Below are 27,375 nucleotides of genomic sequence, written 5' to 3'. Positions count from 1 at the left end.
AAGGCAAACACGTCTGCAGTAAATGCCCACAGCTCAAGAAATTTTGGCTCAGAGTTAATGAACTGGAGTCTGAGCTTCGGACACTGCAATCCATCAGGTAGGAGCAAAGTTACCTGGATACTTTATTCTAAAAGGTAGTCACAACCCTTAGGCTAGGATCTTCCGATTTGGTCCATGGTCAGGACAGGAGGGTGCGACTGCAAATAAGGCAGGTATGGCGATCGAGAAGGTAAAAAAGGAGGAGCCTCAGCCTTTGCAGCTGTCTAATAGGTTTGAGGATCTTGCAGCATGCATGGCTATTCTAGACCTGGTCATTGAATACTTTTAAGGCTGAGTTAGATAGATTCTTGACTGATCCTTAAACAACTGCTGAGGTGGCCTCCTGCTGAGGACTCTTCTTCCCCCTTCTTCTCCTCCAGCAGCTTGTCCTGCTATGCATGGTCTCTCCTCATAACTGGTTTGTGCACAAGACTCTTAAGTCGCCAAGAAGACACTTCAGCATCAGCAAGACCACTCCCTGTAGAGCTTTGAAAGTTTAATAAATACTGAAAACATACATACGATTAGAAGCAGGTGTAGGCCATTCGGCTTCTCAAGCCTGCTCTGTAATTTAATAAAATCAATCATCTTAGCCCTGGGACATCGCTGCGGGAGTTCCTAAGGGTAGTGTCCTAGGCCCAACCATCTTCAGCTACATCATGAATGACCTTCCCTCCTTCATAAGGACAGAAACAGGGATGTTCACTGACGATTGCATAATATTGAGTACCATTCGCAACTCCTCAGATGCTGCAGCAGTCCACCTTAACATGCAGCAAGACCTGGACAACATTCAGGCTTGGGCTGATAAGTGACAAGTAACATTTGCGCCACACAATGCCAGGAAATGACCAACTCCAACGAGAGAAAATCTAACCATCTCCCCTTGACATTCTTTGGCATTACCATCGCTGAATCCCCTACTATCAACATCCTGGCAGTTACCATTGACCTGAAGCTGAATTGGAACAGCCATATAAATACTGTGGCTACAAGAGCAGGCTGGGAATTTTGCAGTGAGTAACTCACCTTCTGACTCCCCAGCGCTTGTTCAACATCTACAAGTCACAAGTCAGCAGTGCGACGGAATATTCTCCACTTGCCTTGGACGAATGTAGCTCCAACAACACTCAAGATAAACCTGGACACGATCCAGGACAAAGTAGCCCGCTTGATTGGCACCCCATCCACCCCCTTAAACATTCATTCCCTCCACCACCAACACACAGTGGCAGCAGTGTGTACCAACTACAAGGTGCACTGCAGCAACACACCAAAGCTCTTTCAACAGCACCTTCCAGGCCCAAGACCTTTTACCACCTAGAAGGATAAGGGCAGTAGATGAATGGGAACATCACTACCTGCAAATTCCCCTCCTTGGCACATACCATCCTAACGGAACTATATCACTTTCACTGGGTCAAAATCCTGGGACTTCCTCCCTAACAGGACTGTGGGTGTACCTACACCACATTGATTGCAGCAGTTTAAGAAGGTAGCTCACCACCTTCTCAAGGGCTATTAGGGATGGGCAATAAATGCTGGTCTATTCAGCAATCCCCAAATTGTCATGCTACTCTCCATGTTTCATTACCTTGCCACATGAGGGAATAGCCCTTGCCAGCACCTGACAGGTGAGAATCTGAGGATCAGCAGCACAAACAGGAGGAAGAGAAAGGAAAGCTGCAATTTAGAGCCCAGGCAGAAAGGGACTATGTGAGCAAGCTGTTCATGAGTGATACAGGAACCTCAAACCCAATTCCCCATTCAACAACATCTTTACACTCCTTACCTTTCCTCTATCGCTAACCATCACGTAATCTTCTTTCCCCACCTTCTCCATTGAATGTCAGCCATGGCCCAGTTGGTAGCACTCCGATCTCCTAATCACATGGTTCTGGGTTCAATTCCGACTCCAGGGTTTCAGTTCAAAAATCAAGGCTGACACTCCAGTGCAGTACAGAGTGAGTGTTGGAGGTGTTGTCTTTCGGGTGAGACATGAGGCCCTGTCTGCCTGCTTTTGTGCATTTGTCCCATGGCAACTTTTCAAAGAAGAGCAAGGGATTTATTTCCAGTGTAGTGGCCAATATTTATCCCTTAATCAACATCACAGAAAACAGATTATCTGGTCATTATCACATTGCTGTTTGTGGGAGTTTGCTGTAATCAAATTGGCTGCCATGATTCCTGTGTTACAACAGCAACTACACTTCAAAAAGTAATTCATCGGGTGTTGGGCTTTGAGATGTCTGGTGTTCATGAAAAGTGCTATAAAATACAAGTCTTTCTTTATATCTCCTCCGTGGGAGTTAAATCATGAAGGCGTATCCCTCCTCCCGTTAATTCCTGCTGCCTTCTGTTGTGTGTCAACCTCTCCTGCAAGAGAGAGGAAGGTGTGCCAACGAGTATTGTGTAATATGTTTGAGTAATATGGCTCTCATAGTTGAATAGCTGCCAGTGTCTACAGGTTTTAAGATGTGGGTGCAAAGCTTGCAACAGTGCTAAATGTGTGAGGATGAGGTAAAGCATATTAATGTTAGGAATGAGAGTTCCGATTGAGCAAGGTTGTTGGTGGGTGAGTGATGGAGTTGGAATGAATTGAGCAGTGGATAAGACTAGTGGCACAGTTGGTAGGATGGTTTTCAAGATGACCTCTGGGCTATTAGCTTCTGAGGGAGCTCCTTACTGTGTACCTCTCTCCTTGGACATCCAATGCCATCCGTTACCCTTTCTTCCCCAATTTCCTTTCCTTCACTGTTTAGGTTCCCTGGCTATAATAGTGGGTGCACCAGGGAAAACGATGGTGCAGTGGTAATGCTTTGGGGGTATGGGTTCAAATCCCACCATGGCAGCAGGTGGAATTTAAGTTCAATGAATAAAATCTGGAATTGGAAGCTAGTCTCAGTAACCATGAATCTATCGTCAATTGTAAAAAACCATTTGGTTCACTAATGTCCTTTAGGGAAGGAAATCTGCCACCCTTTCTTGGTCTGGCCTACGTGACTCCAGATCTACAGCAATGTGGTTGACTTGTAACTGCTCTCTGAAATAGCCTAGCAAGCCTTTCCGTTCAAGGGCAATTAGGGATGGGCAACAAATGCTGGCCTTGCCAATGATGCCCACGTGCCATTAAGTAATAAAAAAAAGTTAGCTGTAATTGCTAGTTTAAACCGTCATTGCCCATCCCCCAAAAAATCCTGATCTCTGCCTTCCTCGGTGAGATCTGGATCTTTTTCCAAATTTGTGGACTTCTCCTCAAGAATACATTTTTGCACTGGGTTTGATGAGACTCAGATTCAGATTCAGTTGCTGTGTTTCTGATCTGCTGTTCTGTTGCTTAAATTTTAGCTTTGATCAGCACTTCCCCCAGCTCTTCTGAGCATGTGCTTGTCCGACTGGTTCCACTGGTTTTTCAGCTTCAGCTACAGTTCTTGGCCACACATATGCTCTCATGCACCAAAGTACACTGCTGCTTACGGATGGTGACCTCCAACTTTGTTGCTTTTATTTTACTTTCTGCCCTTCGGTACACCACCTGGATCTTCATTTCCATGGAAAAACCTCCATTAGTTCATTCCATACTCCACCATCAAATAGCTTCTGGACTTCAAACTCCCCCGCCTACCTGTTTCCTGATAACAGTTCGTTGATGCTCCATGCTGACTTCAGCCTACCTTCGTCAACTTAATACCGCTATAAAGCCTCTGATTTTAACTCTGGACTCCCCTCTCTTGTCTTCCCTCTATTCTCCATTTACTACTAGGATATATCCTAATAATTGCTACCAGACCTACTTGAATTTTTCCTGTGTCGTTCACATGGCATTTTGGCTGCTACTTCAGACCCAAGCCTATTTATTCTAGTTCCATTTTTTCTATCCCTTTTAACTTCTCTTTATCCTCCCTAAACCCCTCTCTCCTGACGTCATTTCTCCTTTCACTTTCTCCCTCTCAGGTACTCTGCCCTCCAAAAATCCTTACCCCAACCCTCAATACTCCTTGACCTTCCTACACTCCTGCCACCGTCCCAGGCTTGCCTCCTTCTTAGATAAGCCTACAGCCTCTTTCTACCTCAGAGGCTTGTGAATCTTTGGAATTCTCTACCCCAGAGGGCCATGAATGCTCAGTCATTCAGTATATTTAAGACTGAGAATGATAGAACTAAGTGAATCAAGGGAATATGCTGATAGATTGGGAAAGTGGAGTAGCAGTAAAAGATTAGCTATGATCTTATTGAATGGTGGAGCAGTCTCAAAGGGCCATGTGGCTTACTCCTGCTCCTATTTATCATGTTCTTAAAGGGAACCAGCTGGCCCCCATCTACTGTTTCCATTTATAATGTCATTAAGGGGAACTCTGCACAAATATCTTCTTCCAGGCAGCCTCTAGCCAACAGTTTACTACTAAGTAGGTACTTGAAAAATACCAGTAAATGAGCAGATATCTCCTTTATAACATGTGACATTTCAGTAGAATATATTTTCATTTTAAACTGTTGCACAGTGCAGTGAGTTGAGATTGCACTGTATAGTTAGTACAGAGTTAACTAAGTCAAAGCAGAATAATTTCTTTTCCATTATCCCCTATTGACTTCATTCAAGATTATGTGCATTGGTGTAGAATTGTTTTCCCCAATCACATCAAGTCTGCAAAAAGATGTTCAAACAGTAGCATCTTGCTATTATATTCCAGGAAATTCCAAGATAGTACCAGGAAAGGCATTCCCATTTTCTCACTTTCCCCTGACTGTCCAAATCTTAAAAACCATTTCACAATGCAACTAACATTTTTATGTTCCTTGCTTTTATGTATGGATTGCGATAGCATTATTTTCCAGGAGCAGCTTAACACACGTGCAAGCAATCAAAAAACCTCAGAAACACTACTCTGGTTTCCAACATAGGTACAAATTAGAGTCCGTAAGAACATAAAGTACCGTGTCCATTGGGTAGCACATTCATCTTCCTGTCTGTAAATGCTCCACCATCTCTTCTGCTGAATTTATTTGCCTTTGGATAATCTCCTGGTGCACAAAGCAGGGCATTCTCTTTAAATCAAGGGCAGGATTTTTAGGTCAGCGTCCAGGCGGGACTGGCGGGCCCAGGAGAGGCCGGTGAATGGAATGCCGCCTGCGATCGGCCCCTGACCGCAACTTCACGCTGGCTGGCCAATTAATGGAGTGGCCAATTAGTGAAGTGCGCGCTGAAATTGCTTAGCGCTGCCAGGGTGGGGGGGCGAGAGGAGGGCAAGCACTGAAGTCAGCTTGGGCCCGGGGGAGTGCGGAATGAAAGCTCCCTAAAGGCAAAGAGCTGCCTCATTTAAATGCAACGAAACAGATTTTATAATCGGCAAAAAACGCCTAAGCATCAGAATCACTCTCCTGAACATATACAAGATGAAAATTCTGTCCATACGTTTTCTTAAATTTAATAATGGAAACCTCACCCCCACCCATGGATGAGGTTTCCTGAAAAATGCCGATTCACCCGCCCACCCACTGTAGCGTTGGACAGGCAACGAAAAATCTCCATTAATTACAACTTTAATGGCCTTAATAGGCCTCTTAATTGTCGGCGGGCGTGCTTCCAACTCTCACGCGCGCACGTCGACTGAAATATCACACGAGTGCGCAATAACGTCGGGACGCTCACCTAACATCATCACGCGCTATTTCACGCTCGAGCGGGTCGGACGCATGCCTGCACGCCAAGCGAAAGATTCTGCCCCAAGCCCCAGAGTGACCCATAATCCAACACAGATAGCAGGAAGCAAAATTATGTCCTCTCTGCAATGTTTACCTTATGCGCGCCTAGCATTACAAGACATGCATCAAAAGGTTAGCTCAATATCATGCCGTCAGGCCTGGTCAAATTTCAGGTCAAGCTGCTGAGCCATTCTGGCAGACCATGGAACATTATCAGTTTGTAATTATAAGCTCTCGTCTTTCACTACATTATTATTCTCCTTTTTATAGATTTTACAATTGGAATTTTTTCATAATGAAAATAGTTATGTGCAGAGAAATTGAAACCAGGATAATATAATGAAAAGAATATCACATTCATTATTATTCATTACTGCTTTTAATTCATTTAAAGGAAGGCATAATTTACTTGTACTCACAGGACTCATTGGTTGACCTATTTCAGGTTCTTAAATTATAACCAATGGTCCAACCATCATTAAAGGGAATTTCGAAGTCTGGAAGGGTTAGTACTAGGAATATTAAGTATTTAGCCCCATCTTATAACCCTCTGTTTTTTTAAACTAAATTGTTTTAGTTAATTTATACTATTCACCTTTTGCAGGTCTTTTATATCAGTTTTCAACTGATATATTAAACACAAATATAAAAGAATAATTTTCAAAAACTGAATTGATTCAAAGAAAGAGCGCTCAAGACTGCTCTTAAAATACCTGACACTGCACTAAAGTTCCTCTTCTGTTGTCACTAGTTTGACAGAACTCCACTGAATATCGGCAAGAGAAACCAATGGGCTGCTCTACTTGGCACAACTTCAAAGGAGTCCATCTCAAAGCTATCCATAAAACTGGCATCTGGTACCATTTATACACATCACATACTAAATATTCTTGCTTTGACTTATATTTCTTAAGAGACCCAAAACTTGTCAAAATGCATTTATGTCAGTAAGTCAGAATATGTGGCCCGAAAATTGGGGAAGAAAATTCTCAAGTGATAGGAGGTCATTCACTATGGTCTCCTGGAACCTTGCATGATTTTAGGGACAGAGAGGAATTTCTTAAATGTTTTCCTAAACTAGCTTTTTTCTTTGTTTCTTTTTTCCATAGGATTGCTTCAGTGGTCAATGTTGTAAAGCGGCTGCGCCATGTTTGGATGGGGCTGCCTTGATGGACCAGATGGTCTCCATCTGTCTTTCTTTGTATGTTCAGATTATTAATCTTCCCACAAAAGTATGCACCTTAATTGAGAACGAATCAATTGGGAAAAAGTAAATAGAGGATCCTATATCCCTTATGGAAGAAAAAAAAGAGATTTAATGACATGAAAGGATTGCATGACTAGGCTTACTAACATTTTCAATTGGATCATATCCGAGATTGTAATTGAACACCCTTCTACCTTGAAGTTTATGATTTCACGTCAATTCTTATATGCAGAACAGCACAGAGAATGATCTCATCTATTGAGGCACTCTGTGCTATGGGACAACAGCACCTGTATGTGGCCTCTTGTCAGCTGGTGGACACGTGCAGAGAAGTCTTCATAGAGGTGGTAAGGTGAAGGACTTGAGCTGCAGGCAGTGTGGAATTAAACTGACCCGTCAACTTCATTTTTTCTGAAAACTCAAAAGGCTGAAGAGCAGGCACAGAATTAGAACAATAGAAAGATGGATTAGATTGAGTGATAATAATGAGGTTGGATGCTTGATGACATCTGTTGGACTTAACCTATTGAAGTGGAAACTGAATGAACAGGGCCTAATTTTAGTGTTATGGCAGTGTATATCAAACCAAATTGAGTAAATACTGATGGTAAACAGTGTAATTGGAGCGGATTTTTGCTTTTAATCATGCCTAACTATCTGTGCAAAATGGTGTATTGATCATGATTCAAAAAGGCCCATAGTGAATTCAGAGGGATAAAGATCAAGGGGTGGAGTTGCGGCTCTTACTGAAACTCAGAACCAGAAACTCTGAAAGTGGAAGAGGTAATTAGGTTATGTTATGTATGCCTCCTTCACAACATACCATTCAAAAGAAATATAAAGTAGGTGCTAATACAAAAACAAAATCCCTAGCAGTCTCCCTGTTAGATTACTCAGAGAAGCTGTGATGGTGACATCTTGTAAACTGTGGGAAAGCCAGTGATATTTTAAAAACAAAGTTAATTACAGGATTCATTACTGTAGGAAACCTTTCAGTGCAAGCACAAGAGATGTAACACCGGCCTTTTACCTTGTCGCCATCCAAGGCCCCAAACACACCTTCCAGGTAAAGCAGCAATTTACATGTACTCCTTTCAATTTAGGATTCTGTACTTGCTGCTCACAGTGTGGTCAGACATTTGACAGATTCTGGATATCTAAAATAAGAACAGCAAACGCTGGAAACACTCAGCAGGTCTGGCAACATCTGTGGAGCGGTAAACGGAGTTAACGTTTCAGGTCTGTGATCTTTTCATTAGAACTAGGAAAAGTTAGAAATGTAATAGGTTTCGAGGGCGTGAAAGGGGTGAGGGTGGGAAGAAGAACAAAAGGAAGGTCTGCGACGGGGAGATTAAATGACAAGGTGCAAGGTGCAAGGCCAAAGGGAGTGCTAATGGAACGAGCAAAGAAACCAAAGATTTGTCTAGAGGAGCTGTGAATGGCAGGATCCTGAATAGCTGCCGTCCAAAAGCAAAGGAAATAAGAGAGAAATGAGAGAAAAAAAGCAAACCAATAAAAAAAATACTCAAACTAAATGGGGCAGAGATTATGATTTAAAATTGTTGAACTCAGTGTTGAGTCGGGAAGACTGTACAGTGCTGAGGTGCTGTTCCTCCAGCTTACATTGAGCTTCATTGGAATACGGTGTAGGTCAAGGACAGAAAGTTAAGAGTAGGAGTGAAGTGGAGAATAAAAATGACAGGAGACTGGAAGCTCAGGGTCATGCTTACAAACTGAATGGAGGTGTTTGACAAAGCAGTCAACCAATCCATGTTTGGCCCCCATCCCCCTTTGTGGAGGACACTACATTGTGAGCAGCAAATACAGAATCCTAAATTGAAAGGAGGATAAGTAAATTGCTGTTTTACGTGGAAGGTGTGTTTGGGGCCTTGGATGGTGAGAAGGGAAGAGGTAAAAAGGCCAGTGTTACATCTCCTGCAGTAATGAATCCGTAATTCAATTTGTTTTTAAAATATCACTGGCTTTCCCACAGCTCAGAAGATGTCACCATCACAGCTTCTTTGAGTAACCTAACAGGGAAACTGCTGGGACTACGTGTACAGCCTTTGGTGCCCCTATTGTCCATAGACCAATTATTTTAGAGCCTGATTATATGGACAATCCAACCACATGTAAATTATTCAGTAGCTGATGCACTATTTATATTAACTCAAAAGACTTATGAATCCGATTCTGTTTGGACTATTACATGTGATATGGTAGAAAAATTAATTACTGTACTAATTTTGAGCCATTACTATATAAATTGTCCTTTTTCTTCAATACAAAAAATCAGTTATTAAACCATATTGACAAAAGATGAAGCATGTTGCCAGGTGCCACATACAGGACCATGCCAATTACCCCTTCTCTGTTCCCCATTCACTTTGCCATTGAAGTCTATTGTTACATGGTGGACTCTGTTCTCTGTTATTTCTTAATTTAAGCATGTTGGTGATGACTTGCTGGATACCTGTTAATTTGTTATAAAATGAAATAGCAAATACAAGTCAAATTAGGTTTCTTGTGTTTGTGCCTTTTGAATAAAGTATCACAGACTGTGATTAAAGCTGTTACCTTTGAAAGCTCATAGATTGATTAAAGTACTTAAGATGAATTGAGAATTACACATTCTGAAAGGTAACGATAACAACCAGCACCTACACAAGGCCTTTAATGTAATAAAACTGCCTAAAGTGCTTCACACTGCTGAAATTAACCTGTGACTGAGCTATGATGCGAGAAAGATTAGGCATGTTGACTAAAGGTATGATTAATGAAATGTTTGAAGAAGGGCAGAGGGGTAACAAGGCAAAGGCATTTAGGAAGATTGTCTGCAGAGTGTGGGGGAGGATAGTTGAAGGTTTTGTGGAACAAGGTGAAGCAAAAGGTAGGGGAGTTGCAAAAGAGGGAAAAGTTGGAGGTGACAAAGGCATGTGGTTGAACATAGGGATAAAGGAGATTGCAAGGGAAGGGGCCATGGGGGAAACATGAAGATAAAGAGAAACATTTGAAGTCAATGCACTCGGGTTCCATGAAGGTTGGTGAAGACTGGGGCAATAGAAGAGCAGGATTTGGTGTGGGATAAAATGTGGATTTTGGAATTCTGTATGGGAGCAGAACTCAGGAAGCTGACATGGATAGCATTCAACGTCAAATCTAGAGGCAACAAAGGTGTGGATAAATATTTCAACGTTGGTGGGGGTTTGTAAAGGATAAAGACCAGTGATGCTACAGAGGTGGAAATAGGCAATCTTGATGGTGTTTTGGATGTGGAGTTTGAATGTCAGCTGAGCATCAAGCAGCACACTGAGGTAGGACACTGCCTGGCTCAGCCTAAGCAAGCCAGCAAAGTGATGAAGTAGGACACTGCAGAAACTTTGGTAAGGGTCAAACAGATAGTTATGGTCTTACTGAGGTAGAGTTGAAAGACTAACTCATTCAGGACTTAATAAGGTTGTATGACTCACAATTGATTTTGAGTTTTTTCATAAAATTCTTCAGTATCAGTGTAAGGAAATAAGAATGTGTTAAAGCCTTTTTCAACTCCAGTATTAATAGCACATGTTTAGCCCATACTGGTCAGCGGCAGGTAGTGAAGGAACCAACAAGGGGAAAAAATATAAATAAAAGCAAAATACTGCGGATGCTGGAAATAAAAGCAGAAGATACTGGAAAAACTCAGCAGGTCTGGCAGCATCTGTGGAGAGAGAAACAGAGTTAATGTTTCGAGTCCGTATGACTCTTCTTTAGAGCTAAAGAGAAATAGAAATGTGTCGGATTATACAAGGCACAAGTCAGGAGTGTGATGGAATACACTCCAGTTGCCTGGATGAGTGCAGCTCCAGCAACACTCAAGGAGCTTGACACCATCCATGACAAAGCAGCCCTCTTGATTGGCACCTCTTCCACAAACATTCACTCCCTCCATCACTGACGCATTGGCAACAGTGTGTACCATTTACAAGATGCACTGCAGGAACTCACCAAGGCTCCTTCGACAGCACCTACCAAACCCACGACCGCTACCATCTAGAAGGACAAGGGCAGCAGATGCATGGGAATGCCACCATCTGGAAGTTCCCCTCCAAGACAGTCATCATCCTGACTTGAAAACATATCGCCGTTCCCTCACTATCACTGGGCCAAAATCCTGGAACTCCCTTCCTAACAGCTCTATGGGTATTCCTACACCACATGGACTGCTGTGGTTCTAGATGGCAGCTTACCACCACCTTCTGAGGGGCAATTAAGGATGGACTATAAATGCTGACCTAGCCAGTGACACCCGCATCCCATGAATGAATAAAAAAATAAGAAAGGTAGAGCATTCTAGCCTTGCTTGTTTAAATGATATCTATTTTAATTAATAATTTATTTCAAATTACTAAGTTATTAATGCAAGTTTTATTAAATGGTCAAAATGAATGATAATAATTATTCCTATTGGAGGATTTTCTTGGGTATAAAACCTTTTAACTAATGAGAATTACTGTATCTACATGGTGCTAAGTTTAGATTTGTGGGCAGTAAATGGATATGATTCCAGTTCCATACTGTGTGTTTGCCCCTTCAAGCTCTCTGAGCAACTAGGAATGGGCAACAATTACTGACTTGCCAGTGGGCTCACATCTTGGGAAGAAATATGAAGGAATACTCCCCAGTGCGAAGCTAAGACATAAAAACAGGAAATGTTGGAAAAGCTCAGCAGGTCTGGCAGCGTCTGTGGAGAGAGAAACAGAGTTAACGTTTCGAGTCTGTATGACTCTCTGTAGAAGACTCATACAGACTTGAAACGTTAACTCTGTTTCTCTCTCCACAGATGCTGCCAGACCTGCTGAGTTTTTCCCAGCATTTTCTGTTTTTATTTCAGATTTCCCACATCCACAGTATTTTGCTTTCATCTTACAGTTAAAACATCATGGGGTAGAGTTTCCGGCAGGTTTCTTTGGCTTCTCCAGTGCAATTTCCCACAATCAGCCAAACCAATGCAAAAGATCAAGGAATTTCAAGCATAAGTTACATCCAACACAAATTGGATTTCCGCAATCTTTTGCACTGGTTTATAAATCATTGTTCTGGAAGCTAGCCTCGCCCTCATTACTGGCCCCTTCTTCCTTCTCGCGAGATGATGGCTTGTGCCTTGGAGGTCAACTCTGTTTTAAACATCGCCTAGTGTGGCTCCGGAGCACCACTCTGGTATGGCAGTCTATAAGACCATAAGACCATAAGACATAGGAGCAGAAATTAAGCCATTCAGCCCATCGAGTCTGCTCCGCCATTCAATCATGGCTGATAAGTTTTTCAACCCCATTCTCCCGCCTTCTCCCCGTAACCTTTGATCCCCTTACCAATTAAGAACCTATCTATCTCGGTCTTAAATATACTCAATGACCTGGCCTCCACAGCCTTCTGTGGCAATGAATTCCATAGATTCACCACTCTCTGGCTAAAGAAGTTTCTCCTCATCCCTGTTCTAAAAGATCTTCCCTTTACTCTGAGGCTGTGCCTCGGGTCCTAGTCTCACCTACTAATGGAAACATCTTCCCCACGTCCACTCTATCCAGGCCTTTCAGTATTCTGTAAGTTTCAATCAAATCCCTCCTCATCCTTCTAAACTCCATCGAGTATAGACGCAGAGTCCTCAAACGTTCCTCATATGTTAAGCCTTTCATTCCTGGGATCATTCTCGTGAACCTCCTCTGGACCCTCTCCAGGGCCAGCACATCCTTCCTGAGATACGGGGCCCAAAATTGCTCACAATATTCTAAATGTGGTCTGACCAGAGCCTTATAAAGCCTCAGCAGCACATCCCTGCTTTTATATTCTAGTCCTATCGAAATAAATGCCGACTTTGCATTTGCCTTCCTAACTATTGACTCAACCTGCAAGTTAACCTTAAGAGAATCCTGGACTAGGACTCCCAAGTCCCTTTGCACTCCAGATTTCTGAATTCTCTCCCCATTTAGAAAATAGTCTATGTCTCTATTCTTCCTACCAAAGTGCATGACCTCACACTTCCCCACGTTGTATTCCATCTGCCACTTCTTTGCCCATTCTCCTAACCTGTCCAAATCCTTCTGCAGCCTCCCCGCCTCCTCAATACTACCTGTCCCTCCATCTATCTTTGTATCATCTGCAAACTTAGCCAGGATGCCCTCAGTTCCTTCATCTAGATCATTAATGTATAAGATGAAAAGTTGTGGTCCCAACACTGACCCCTGCGGAACTCCACTAGTCACCGGCCGCCATCCTGAGAAGGACCCCCTTATCACCACTCTCTGCCTCCTGCCAGACAGCCAATCTTCTATCCATGCTAGTACCTTGCCTCTAACACCATGGGCTCTTATCTTACTGAGCAACCTCCTGTGCGGCACCTTGTCAAAGTCCTTCTGGAAGTCCAAGTAGATAACATCCATTGGCTCTCCTTTGTCTAACCTACTCATTACCTCCTCAAAGAATTCTAACAGATTTGTCAGGCATGACCTCCCCTTGATGAAACCATGCTGACTTTGCCCTATTTTATCATGCACTTCCAAGTATTCTGAAATCTCATCCTTAGTAATGGACTCTAAAATCTTACCAACGACCGAGGTCAGGCTAATCGGCCTGTAATTTCCCGTCTTTTGCCTCACTCCCTTCTTAAACAGCGGGGTTACATTAGCGATTTTCCAGTCCTCTGGGACCTTCTCTGACTCCAGTGATTCCTGAAAGATCATCTCTAATGGCTCCACTATATCTTCAGCTATCTCCTTCAGAACTCTGGGGTGTAATCCATTTGGCCCAGGTGATTTATCCACCTTCAGACCTTTCAGTTTTCCTGGCACCTTCTCCTTGGTAATGGCCACCATAATCACCTCTGCCCCCCGACTCTCTTGAACTTTGGGGATGTTACTCGAGTCTTCCACCGTGAAGACTGACGCAAAGTACCTATTCAGATCCTCCGCCATTTCTTTGTTCCCCACTACTACTTCTCCAGCGTCATTTTCCAGTGGCCCAGTATCCACTTTTGCCTCTCTCTTACCCTTTATATATCTAAAAAAAAACTCTTGCAATCTTCTTTTATATTACTGGCTAGTTTACCCTCATATTTAATCTTCTCACTCCTTATTTCTATTTTAGTTGTCCTCTGTTGGTCTTTGTAGGCTTCCCAATCCCCTAGTTTCCCACTGCTCTTCGCCGCATTGTATGCTTTCTCTTTAGCTTTTATGCTGTCCCTAACTTCCCTTGTCAGCCATGGTTGCCTCGTCCTCCCTTTAGTATGCTTCTTCTTCCTAGGGATGAATTATTACTGTGTCTCCCAAATTACTCCCAGAAACTCCTGCCATTGCTGTTCCACTGTCTTTCCTGCTAGGCTCATCTCCCAGTCAATTCTGGCCAGCTCCTCCCTCATGCCTCTGTAGTTGCCTTTATTCAACTGTAATACCATTACATCTGATTCCAGCTTTTTCCTCTCAAATTGCAGGGTAAATTCTATCATATTATGGTCACTTCCTCCTAAGGGTTCCTTCACCTTAAGCTCCCTTATCAAATCTGCCTCATTACACATCACTAAATCTAGAATTGCCTGTTCCCTAGTGGGCTCCACCACAAGCTGCTCCAAAAAGCCATCTCGTAGACATTCTACAAATTCCTTTTCTTGGGATCCACTACCAACCTGATTTTCCCAGTCTACCTGCATATTGAAATCCCCCCATGATCACTGTAACCTTGCCTTTCTTACATGCCTTTCCCATCTCCCGGTGTATCTTGTGCCCCACATCCTGACTACTGTTCGGAGGCCTGTACATAACTCCCATTATGGTTTTTTTACCTTTGCGGTTCCTCAACTCTACCCACACAGATTCTACATCATCTGACCCTACGTCATTTCTTGCTATTGATTTAATTTCATTTCTTACTAACAAAGCAACCCCACCCCCTCTGCCAACCTGGATATCTTTTCGATAGGATGTATATCCTTGGATATTTAGCTCCCAGTCCTGATCCCCTTGCAGCCATGTCTCCGTGATGCCCACCACATCATACCTGCCAATTTCAATCTGTGCCACAAGCTCATTTACCTTATTTCGTATACTGCGTGCATTCAGATACAACACCTTCAGTCCTGTATTTCCCGTCCCCTTTCTCATTGTCATCCTTTATCTGATGTGCTTGAAGTTAGATTCCTAGTCCTTTCCAAACACTCTGTCCTATTTTGTGTTCTGGAGACTTTAATAGTCTCTCCTGTGCTCTCCTTTCTTTTCAGTTTTTTCATAATTTTCCATGAAGTTGAATCCACCCCCCCACACGCTAACCTGCTGCTTTGTTTCCCATTAGTCATACTTCTTGGAGTTTTACCCTTCCCTCCCCCCCCCATTTTCTAGTTTAAAGTCCTGTTGACCACCCTATTTACCCTTTTCGCTAGAACATTGGTCCCAGATTGGTTCAGGTGGAGACCATCCCAACGGTACAGATCCCTCCTGTTCCAATACTGATGCCAGTGCCCCACAAAATGGAACCCCTCTTTCCCACACCACTCCTTTAGCCACGTGTTTACTTCCCTTATTCTCGCGTCCCTATGCCAATTTGCACGTGGCTCGGGTAGTAATCCGGAGATTATAGCCCTTGAGGACTTGTTCTTTAATTTAGTTCCTAGTTCCTGATAATCCCCAAACAGGTCCTCTTTCCTAGTCTTACCTATGTTATTTATCCCGATGTGGACCACAACAACTGAATCCTCCCCCTCCCTCTCCAATATACTTTCAAGCCGGTCAGAGATGTCCCTCACCCTGGCACCGGGCAGGCAACATACCATGTGGGACTCTTGATCCTACTTACAAAGGATGCTATCAATTCCCCTAATTATAGAATCCCCTACAACTACCACTTGTCTTTTTTCTCCCCACCCTTGAATGGCCTCCTGTGCCATGGTGCCGTGGTCAGCTGGCTCATCCTCCCTACAGCCCTCTTCCTCATCCACACAGGGAGCAAGTACCTTGTACCTGTTGGACAAGGTCAAGAGCTGAGTCTCCTCTGTTCCTGAACACAGGGTCCCTCTACCTGCCTCACTTGCAGCCACACCCTGCTGACCCTGATGACCCTGACCACTGACTGAACTTGAGGTACTTAATCTACCGGGTGTGACCGCCTCCTGAAACAAAGTGTCCAGGTAACTCTCCCCCTCCCGGATGTGCCGCAGCATCCGGAGCTCGGACTCTAGCTCATCAATTCTGAGCCGGAGTTCCTCCAGCAACCAACACTTGCTGCAGATGTGGTCACTGCGGCTCACAATGGGATCTGCCAGCTCCCATATCATACAGCTACAGCACATCACCTGCCAAGCCATCTCGACTTAGATAATTAATTTATTAATTAGCTTTGCAGTGTTCTTTTTTCAAATTTGGTGCAGATTTCCTACCAACCAATCAGGTCACAGCTTTCCTGTGATGCCACTTTTTCAGTTTTGGCTTCAGTTACTCTGTGCCCCGAGGTCACCGCTCCGGTGCTCCTCCCTCCGCGTCTGCTCCCTGGAGACAAAACCGCGAATACCCGAGGTAAGCTAGATTTATACTCAATGCTCCGGTGCTCCTTCCTCTGAGTCTGCTCCCAGGATTTATTCACCAATCAGCTGCTTTTTCTTTAAAATCCACTTTCAGAAGAGTGTCCCTCACAGGTCTGGTGCACTCCTGAAGGCACTACCTCTTCCTCTCTTTTTTTTTAGGTTTGAGGAGGGAGGGAGGGATGGAAACACTACAGCAATGTAATGTTTGGGGCTATTCCGTTCTTTGACAGTGGGACTTCCTCAATTCCCTCCTGAGTCGCGGTGACTTCTCCCAGAATGCTTCAGTCACTTCTCACCAGCGCCCTCTGTTGGATGCTCTTCCTCCTGTTGAGTGCAAGAGTCCTTCACCTCGATTACCTCCTGAGTCGCAGTGGCTGCGGTGACTTCTCCCAGAATGCTTCAGTCACTTTTCACCAGCGCCCTCTGCAGCACTTGCTGCAGATGGAGACAGTGGGCTTAGAAGGTGCAGGATTTGCTGGCCTCTATTTTCCCTGAGCATCCTTCTTGGCCAGCTAAGCTTTTAACTTCTGCTTGCCTCTTCCAATGCCCCTCCGACAATCAGCCTCTTGAGGTCACAGCCATCGACGAATGTCTCCCAGTTGTGTGTGTCAATGTCTGCCTTCTTCCCAGATGTAATTAATGCCGCTAGCAATTTTCTGCTAATTATGCCCATGAGCAGGTCTTCAAGAAGACTCTTAAAATGAAACTCTTTTTAAGCACAAGGATACTAATAGGTACCTTTTTAAAAAAGCTTTTAAATGCCAAAAATATTCAATTTACTGGAAACCAGCTAGGTACACTAATGAAACCAGTAACTGGTTACAGAACTTGAATATTGCTGAAGAAAAGAGACATGTGGTTGAAGATTTTTGTCTTGCACTCATCAGGACAAGTGCAAGGCGGCCAAATTTCAAATGATCACAACAATTTATAAAACAGGGAAAAAGGGCATTGATTGGTTGGCAAGCCAACTCTGATAGTTCCTCGTGGCTTTCTCCATGGGAGCACCTTGACCAGAGTCAACTTGCCAACCAATCAGCACCCTTTTCTCCCGGAGTATAAATTGTTGTGATCATTTGAAATTTGGCATTCTTGCGTTTGTCCTGATGAGTGCAAAACAAAAAGCTTCAACCATATGTCTTTCTTTTCAGCAATGATAAATGATTCTGTATAGCTTTTTTTAAAAGTATTTTCAGCTATTTAAAATTAGATCACATGTGGTGGAATAGACACTGATTTAAAATGCTTAATTTTTGTGATAATCCTATTTACAGCTGTATCAATGAAACCACGCAAGGTTATCTTTCTTAAATGTATCAAAAAATATTTTTAATGCATTTTTAAAAAGTTACATTCTAAAACACAGCTCGTTTGTGCTGATGCTTGGAAAATTTAACATTCGTGATTATGCAAATGAGTTTGAGAAAAATATCGAGCAAAAAAAAAAATTGGAAAACTAGCTGCAATTTTGAACACAATTTGCACCCAGATTGACAATCACATCCAAAGTGGGAGCTTTGCCTTCTAATATTAAAGTCTTTCATATTTAGCATGTTATCAACTGAAACAAGCCACTTGACCTTTGCAATTGAGCCTGGCTTATCTCGCTCTGCTGTTAAGAATGCTAAAACTGAGACTGGCCCTAGGGATAGACATTGTCCTAATTTTACTCATTCCCATTGATTCGTTTTAGCTGAAGAATTCATTAAATAATCTGAGGCACCCGTTGTCAGCGAAATCAGTGTGCTAACCATTAAATGGCCTTGGTTGCTCAGAATATTTTTTAAAATGACAATAACTTTTGCTACAGCGATGATTGCCATAAAAGAATAAACTACCTCAACTATGTTGCCGAGGAATAGGTACAGTTTATGTTCCCTCCTGGACTGCTAATGTATTTTGTATTAATTGAAAAAAGCTTCTGAAAGTAAGGCCTGTATTTACATAGCAACTTTCACAGCCAATGGACATTCCTAAGTGCTTTACAACTAATTAAGTACTTTTTAAAATGTAATTACAGTTGTAGGGAGTGCAGCTGCCAATTTGCACACAGCAAGTTCACATAAACAGCAATGTAAAAATGACAAGATAATCTGTTGTTTTGTTGATTGTGGGATAAACATTGGCCAGGACACTGTGGAGAACTCCCCTGTTCTCTTTTAAAATAGAGCCACAGGGTTTTTTCCATCCATCCTGAGGGGGCAGACAAGCCCTCAGTGCAATGTCTTATCGAAAAGACAGCACCTCCAACAAAGCAGCGCTCCTCCAGTACTACACTGAAGTGTCAGCCAAGATTGTTGGAATCCACAACCTTCTGACTCAGGCAAGAGTGCTCCCATTGGTATATTTATAGGATAGTCAATCAAAAGAAATTAGATTGGTATAATGAGACACGGCATTAGTTTTTAAAAAAATGGCAGACCACATTTATGGATATTGCATCAAATCCATTTATGTTGGGATCAGCAGAATGGAAGTTAGGTGAAAGACCATCCCTTGAAAACAGCTTGATTTGTACCACAACTGTGGAGACTGGAAAAATTTGGAGCACTATGCTCCACATTTAGATCAGATTCATGAAAGTCTTGACATGGCAGTGCTCCATATGTGGAGTACAATAAGGTTTGAAGTATGATTACCTTGAATGCTATGTTAGTTGCGGATCACTGTGATATTTAGAGGAGAATTTAATTTGATGATGAGGCATATTACATCTCTGGTGAACTACATATGATTTGCAGACATTTTGAACATAAGGACATTAGAAATAGGAGCAGGAGTAGGCCATTTGGCCCCTCAAACTTGCTCCACCATTCAATAAGATCATGGCTCTTATGCCCCAGGCATGGGGAAAGAATTTTCTTATGTTTAAAAGAAAAATTTATTCAAATTTTCTTTCTGGGCGGAATCTTCTCAACTTACGAGATTCTCGAGCGTTGGGACCATGTGTGGATCCCGATCTGAGTCCCACCCACCTGAGCAATACTCCTGGAGGTGGTCAATTGAGAGGCCTCCTCTGGGAGCCCTGTCCAATTAGGGATGGCAGGAGGGCTAATCAGAGGGCCTGAGGCTAAGGGAGACCAGGACAGGAGATGGATGCTGCCTATGTAGGAAGGAGACCACAAGGGCGCCTCAAGACGGAGAAGCCCTCTGAAGAATTGGCATAAATGTGACCACAGTTGCCAAGCCATCATTGTGGAGAAGCCCCTCCACAGGTTGACCAGCAGCTGCAGCTGTCGCCCTCTGGTTCCTGTGGCTCTGGGGAGGAATTAAAGGAGGACTCCCTGTCCCACCCTCCACCACCAACCTGCTGCTGGGAGGCTGAATCCAGGCAATTGCCAAGCTTCAGCCTCAGCAGGGGGTCAGTCTTTCATCAGGAAAAACCTGGTGGCATCATCAATTTGTCCCCAAGTGGGCACTTAATTGCTACCTGGCACTGCTGGTGCCAGTCCGAACCTGCCTCCAGCAAGATCGCTCGGAGGGGGGAACAAATCAGGGAAATGACCCGACATACAAATTTCAAAAATTCCCAGCCCTCCTGCCTCCAAAGCTACCACTGGGCGGCTGATAAGATTCTGCCAACATCGGCCCATTTACTCAACATTTAAATGTACTAACACACTGGGGAGTCGCACACTCCTCCAACTTAACCCCACGATAGTGAATTTATGATGGATCTGGCTGAGGGTGATACCAAGCATGAGAAAGGCATTCCAGAGTGCTGACAGGTGAAAGGGAGAATGTGTCATCCCACACTACTACTATGTTTAACTGATAACTAAAGTGTTATATTGACAGAGGCTTGAAAACAGAATGTCTCCCATGCTCTGTTGGTTGGGCAACAATCAATGCCACAATAAGCCAAAGGGATGGGAAACATCATTGTAAAACATGAGGAAAAGAAAAGGCAGACACTATCATAATAGCGCCACAATGTTACCTTAATCTTTACTCTCCGGAATAGAACAGAAACTAGTGTTTAATGCTTACGAGTTAAAGGCAATCAGTTCCAATTTACCTTGGCCACTTATCATAAGGATGGTATCGAAATTTCTGTGCAAATTATTGCATCAACACATGCGAAGAATAATCTCATGAACAATACAAAAGGTGACCTATGTACAGAATCAATCACCAATGCACAAGATTGAATTCCACACAAACTTCAGAATATTGAAAATTATAATTTGTTCTAAATTCTTCCTCAACTTCTTAATTTGCTGGATAAATAATACTGGGAAAATATTATGTTTTGTTGCATAACATTATCTTGAATTTTTTACAAAACAATATCACATCTTACCTTATAATCACAGTTGACAGTGGTGTGCATTCTTTGTTTCTTCTCAGCTTTTTCTGAAATTCATTTCGACATTCAGTTTTTGAAGGCTTTCCTGCTAAAATTGGTAATCGAGTTGCCTGAAGCAAATCATCTGTTGGGGGCACTGTACAGCTTGTTTCTGAACCTAAGTTTTGAATATTAATAGTTTATCGTTAAAAGGCGGTTATGTGATGAACCTCACCGGCCGAGGTGTCTGTGTATGGCCCTTTGGCGATTCAGAAGTTGTCAACACCTGAAGGTTAGAAGTTTGTGAAAGCGAAGTCAAAAGTGTCTCAAGAATGACCACACTCCTGGCATTGCACAATTAAAGTAGGCTCTGTTTTCTAGCCACTGACTCCCTCCCTCTCCCTGGCAACTGCCTGAGGCTGAAGCAGACTTTTCCCAACCTTCGTGTCAAGTATAGTCCAGGATGAGCTTCCGACCACGTATCCACACCATCACCACGACTTCTTATTTTCACCCCATTACATTCCCTAACTCCATCCCTGCCTTAGCTTTTCTGCTGTTGAAATCCACATACAGGCAATTAGGGATGGGCAATAAATGCCGGCCTAGCCAGCGACACCCACGTCCTATAAATCAATTTTTAAAAATGACTTCTATATACTATTCCGACAAGCTCTTGGTTCCTCCCATGTTTTATTCTCTGTAAGCCTGAGGCTGTTGAAAATTCTGCTGCCTGTGTCCTAACTCAGACCAAGCCCCTTTCACGAATCACCCCTATTCTCGATGACCTACATTGGCTCCCGTTTAGACAAAGCCTTGATTTTAAAATTCTCATCCTTGTTTTCAAATCCCTCCATAGTCCTGCCCCTCCCTACCTCTGTAATCTTCTCCATCCCCTTAACCCTCTGATATCCGCTCTCTTCTAATTCTGACTTATTGAGCATCCCTGATTTTAATCACTCCACCATCGGTGACCGTGCCTTGGCAGGCCTTAAGCTCGAGAATTCCCTCCCTAAGCCTTTCTGCCTTTGCTCCTTTAAGACAATCCTGAAAGTCTAACTCTTTGACCAAGCTTTTTTCAGCTTCTAATATCTCCTTACTTGGCTTATTGTCAAGTTTTGCTTTATAATGCTCCTGCTAAGTGCTTTAGGAAGTTTTATTGCATTAAAGGTGCTATACAAATACAAGTAGTTGTTGTTGGAGCATCATGCAGGCATTGCTAAGTATCTACAAACCTAATTTCCTATACTTCTTGACATAAGATCAAATTTGACAACAAATTAAAAACCCTGAACATTACTGGGGCGGAATATTTAAACTTTTGTTTCCAAACCAATAGCATCAATTAACCAAAATCTAATTGCGGATGCTGCAGATTAACAATGGGACTATTCATTCAGGTAGCTTTAGGTCTTTTTTTTTATTCTTTCAAGGGATGTAAGCGTCACTGGCTAGGCCAGCATTTGTTGCCCATTTCTAATTGCCCTTGAGAAGGTGGTGGTGAGCAGCCTTCTTGAACCGCTGCAGTCCATGTGGTGTTGGTACACCCACGGTGCTGTTAGGAAGGGAAAGGTATTACCTAAATTGTCATCAAAAGCAAAGGTATTGTTTGAGAACAAGCAAGAGGAGGTGGTGGGGTAGTGGTATCGTCACCAGTAATCCAGAGACCCAAGGTAATGCTCTGGGGACCTGAGTTCGAATTTGAATTCAACTTTAAAAAATCTGGAATGATGATCACAAAACCTTTGTCGATCGTTGTAAAAACCCATCTAGTTCATTAATGACCTTTAGGGAAAGAAATCTGCTGTCCTTACCTGGTCTGGCTTAATGTGACTCCAGACCCACAGCAATGTGTGACTGACCTCTTAAATAGTCTAGCAAACCACTCCGTTCTCAAGGGCAATTAGGGATGGGCAATAAACGCTGGCCTAGCCAGTGATGCCCTCATCCCACGACCAAATAAATTTTTTAAAAAGTACTCCCAAGCGTTCGTCCCAATATATTTCTTCAGCTAGCAGTACCAGAACACTGGCCAGTCATCTCATTATTATTGTTAGGTTCTGCCACACAGAAGATAACTGCTGCATTTACCTATATGACAACCATCACTGCATTTTCAAACTAATTCATTGTCCGAGAATTGTAAAATTTCCTCCTTCTGTCTCCTTTTTTTCTTCAAGCGTAGATCGGAATATGAAAAAGATGATAAGAGTGATGCTCTTTGAAAAAGGTGCCCCATAATATGTTTCCTGCCGTGGCATGTACAAAAGTTATCAACTAGGAATTTATGGATGTGGAGGGATAAAAAAGAACGAGTTTGTATTTATATATCACTTTTCACAATGCTTTAGGACACCCAAACCAGTGGAGTACTTTTGAGATATGGTCATTGCTCACATAGGAAATGCAGCAACCAATGTGGGCGTGACAAGGTCCCATAAATAGCAATGAGGTAATGGCCAGATTTAAGCGGTTATTTTAGTGATGTTGGTTGGGAGATAAATACTGACCAAGAGAGCTCCTGCTAGGAGGAAAGAAGATAGAAAGAAAGACTTGCAGTTATATAGCGCTTTTCATGACCACAGAATGTCTCAAAACGCCTTACAGCCATTGAAGTGCTTTTGAAGTGTAGCTACAATTGTAATGTAAGAAAAGTAGCAGACAATTTGTGCACAGCAAGCTCCCACAAACAGCAATATGATAATAATCAGACAATCTGCTTTTTGTGATGTTAATGGAGGGATAAATACAGGCCAGGATATTGGGAATAATTCCCCTGCTTTTCATCAAAAGACTGCCGTGGGATCTTTTAGCTCAACCTGAGAGGGTAGGCAGGGCCCCAGTTTAGCGTCTCATCCAAAAGATGGCACCTCCAACAGTGCAGTTCTCCCTCAGTACTTTACTGGAGTGTCAGCTTGAGTTCTGTGTTCGAGCCCTGGAGTAGGATTTGAATCTGGGGACTCAGAGGCAAGGGTGTTACTGACTAAGCCCCTGCTGATACAGATTAGATCTTGTGTAGCATGGTTTTGGCAAAGGGATAAAAGAAATGGAGTCTGCTCAAAGGTCAGCAGATGCAAATGCTGTCTGCTCCTGCTCAGCCTCATCAGGTAGAATACTTAGTCCCTTGACTCCATCTTTCAGGTAGTGAGTTACAGATGCATGACAATCTGTTCAGAATTCTGCTTTCCTGTGGGTACCGAAACCATTTATAACTGCAGAGATCACTGCACAAAGTCCAAACAAGAAGGAATATTGGCATCCATTACAGGGAATCTTGAAAGCCTTCAGAATGCATTTTGTCCACAACTGTAGGACGGAATCGTCTGTGCCCTGTGCTAGTGTCGCACGTGCTCGGCGGCGTGAGTGGACAATATGGCGAGAAGGCCAAAAATCAGTTTCACAATGTCCGTGAAGCCAGTTTGCAATCGTCTGCTCAGCCCGTCGATGGTGGGCCGCGTTTCCTGCCATCGGACATCAGGAACCTCATTGTAATACATCAGCATATCACCATAAGGTCAGCCCACCAGAATCACCACCCCCCCGCACCCCGACCCCGCTGGATTGTCCACCCACGCTGACATATTTCACAACAACATATATAACTTGTGGATTTTGCGGGCTGCACTTTGAGGGGGGCCTGGAAGTGAGTACACAGTAAACGTTGCGCAGCGTTCGCTCAGGTCGCCTGTTGGACTTCAAGGTTGAGGCGTGTTGGAGGCGTGGGGGCAAGGGTTGCCTAGCGGCTGGACGTTGTACACAAGCGCGTGCGGGGTGGGGGGTGTGGGTAGCGGGGGTGGGTCCAAGGAGGGGCGGAAGCGGCCAGGCATTAGGGAAATCTTGTATAAAGTGACCATTCCTCTGCAGCCGAGACAGTTCAGACATAGCCCCATTCACATGTGTGGAGTCGGGCCTCTAGCTTATCTGCCTACCTCAAGCAATGCAGAGACATGAAAGTGCCATCAAGTGCTCCAGGGCTTTTCACCCCCTGGGCACAGACTGTAAACTAATGAGTGTTTTAGTGGACTGCAGAACAGTTGGACAACTGGGCACATTGTACAGTCTCCTTGCTAAAGCTGACCATAGAGCAGTCACTGCTGGAGGTGCTCACAGCCCTTTACAATGTCATCTCCCTCATGGTTCAAGCTAACAGTACAGCCTTGCAGTGAGCTGAGAGCACAGCATGCAGTCCAATGGGCAAGGCTGCCACCAATTGGTCAGGTGGAGTTGGGTGGAGGTGGATAGGGTTTCAGGCAGCCATGTAGCGCAATAAACTCTGGCCATCCAAGAGGTGGCCAGCACTCTCCGGGATCCGTTAAGGGGCCTTCAGACTTAACCAAGAAATGTTCTTAGTACAGCCAAGCTAAACCACGCATCTCTCTTTCATCCTGCCGGAGGAGTACATCAGGACCATGGAGCCTGGTGAACCAGCTGTATGCCTTGTGGCGTACAGAGAGCGGAGATGACAGAAGAGAGCAACTGAGGTGCCTGGCTGCACATAGGGAGGAGCAGAACCCTCAGGAAGAAGGGGTGGCTGGTGCTCTTGCACGCCCTGCTGAAGGGCCACAGTGAGCCATTGTTTCTCGGCGCCTGGGTAGACCCCGGGTCTATAGACACCGCCTTTCATTCCTGCAGATGACCGAGAACCAGTGTCACCGAAGACTGCCCATGTCTAGGGAACTGGTCGGTCACATCTGCCTGCTGCTACGGGATTTGGTGCTACGGGGACATGGAGGGCATCCACTGCCCGTGGCCGTGAAAGTGACTGAGGCGCTCAATTTTTACGCCAGTGGCTCCAGTGGCTTTCAGGGCTCTACAGGTGACCTCTGTGGGATATCACAAGCCTCCACCCACAAATTCATCCATGAGGTCAGGGATGCCATCTTTGCGAGGGCACACAACTTTGTACATTTTTCCCAGGACCAAGCGAGCCAGGATACAAGGATGATTGGGTTTTCTCAGGTCCCGTGTTTCCCACAGGTGCAGGGTGCGATTGGCTGCACTCATGTGGTGTTCTGATCTCCGTCACAAGGGGTCAACTATGTCAACCGCAAGGGCCTCCATTCACTGAATGTGCAGCTGGTGTGCGACCACCACAAATGCATCCTCTGAGAATGTCTAATTCCTGTCTGGTCAAAGGCAGCTCACTTGTGATCAGGGTCATATCATAGGGACACAGCTATGAACCTTTAAAAGCACCTGATCCTTTGTCCGCCTTGAGCACCTGAGCCCTTCAGGAACAGAGTGTCACTGGTCACAGAGGCTGAAGAGATGGGGGCCAGCCCCACCTTAAAGGTGCTGAGAGCCACACAGAGAGAATGACGGAACTCTGTGACACCTGCACACGACATTCTGGCAGCAATGACAAGTATCATCGAGATGCAGGCATCAGTAATGTGTCCAGTGAGTGTGAGGCTGGACCATCACTTTGGTCTGAAGGCTGCACAAAGCACAGGGAAGAGGCCCTGGACTGAGACACCTGCCTTTATCTTGTGCAGAAAGGTTTCACATCTGAGTGACACAAACACTGCTCATCAGAACAAGGAGCCATAGGCAGGGAGATATTCTTGGGAGTTTACTTACAATAGTGAACATTATGTACATGTGATTAACACCCATGCCCAGGCTGTGCAACTACATAAGCCCTCTTACTACGAAGGTGTTGTTTATAGAGGTGTCAGTTGTGGCTCAGTTCATAGCACCCTCACCTTTGAGTCAGAAGGTTGTGGGTTCATGTCCCACTGCAGGACTTTGAACAAAAAAAAAGTCAAGAACTGTGAATGTACTCGAAAGAGTTACATCGTAACTTTCCTAACTCTGCCGCTATACCTTGGTGCTCCCCGGCCATACACAGCAGAGGAGGAGGCAGCCTGCTGACTGCTACTCCCCGCCTGTGATGACCTTGGCGGGCGTCCTCTGGAGAGTTGAGACCTGGAGGGCCCCAGCTTGCTTTCAGGGACCCTCCTCGGCCTGTGGAGCTGGAGCTGCTGAGGTCACAGGAAGAGGGGATTCAGATGGGCCAGACACTCCCAAAGTCATCTGAGTGGATGGCCCTGGGGGGTACACCTGCTCATTGTCCTCCCTATGGGTGCCCAAGGGCCCCTGGCCGGCTCCTTGAGGAGAAGGGGTAGCTGGAGTGAGAGCAGGCTGCCCCAAACCCCTCTCGTGTACACACTATCGGAGGCCAACTATGGCGTCGGCGATGGAGTTCAGCCCACACAGCAGTGCAGGAGCGATGTCCTGGACCAAGATCTCCATGGCGGCCGCCATCCTACCAGTGTTGACCTTGGTGCATTGGCATGCTGGCGCTATCACCTCAGCCTGAAGACATACGGACTTCTCCATCGTGCCTTGCAATCTGAGGAGTACAGCGGACATCCCTTCCTGATGTTCTCGAGCTTGCCTTTGCAGCTCCAGCAACTGTGACACAACAGAGTCCAGAGGCTCATCAACTGACTCGGACTGAGCAAATTTCTGGCCTCCAGCAGTCCTCTGAGTACTAGGGATCTGGGAAGTCCCTGCCTCCACCTGCTGTGGATCAGAATGTGCGATGTGCTCACCAGATTGTGATCCCGAGGCTTCTCTAAAACTAGGACC

The 27,375-nt window shown here is 44.3% G+C and overlaps 1 protein-coding gene across 1 annotated transcript in view; it reads right to left on the bottom strand.

Moving 5' to 3' along the window:
* LOC144674479 (uncharacterized) overlaps nucleotides 1-27,375 on the bottom strand; it is an 89,569-nt gene that overhangs the window by 14,733 nt on the left and 47,461 nt on the right. Inside the window, exon 3 of the mRNA XM_078535818.1 lies at nucleotides 20,797-20,959. Within this exon, the coding sequence (XP_078391944.1) occupies nucleotides 20,797-20,959 (163 nt within the window). The remainder of the gene's footprint in view (nucleotides 1-20,796; nucleotides 20,960-27,375) is intronic.

Source organism: Cetorhinus maximus, chromosome 3 (assembly GCF_964194155.1).
Source record: "Cetorhinus maximus chromosome 3, sCetMax3.hap1.1, whole genome shotgun sequence".
Lineage (NCBI taxonomy): Eukaryota > Metazoa > Chordata > Chondrichthyes > Lamniformes > Cetorhinidae > Cetorhinus > Cetorhinus maximus.
Note: the sequence above shows the minus strand (reverse complement) of the source record. Positions and strands in the feature narration are given on the sequence as shown.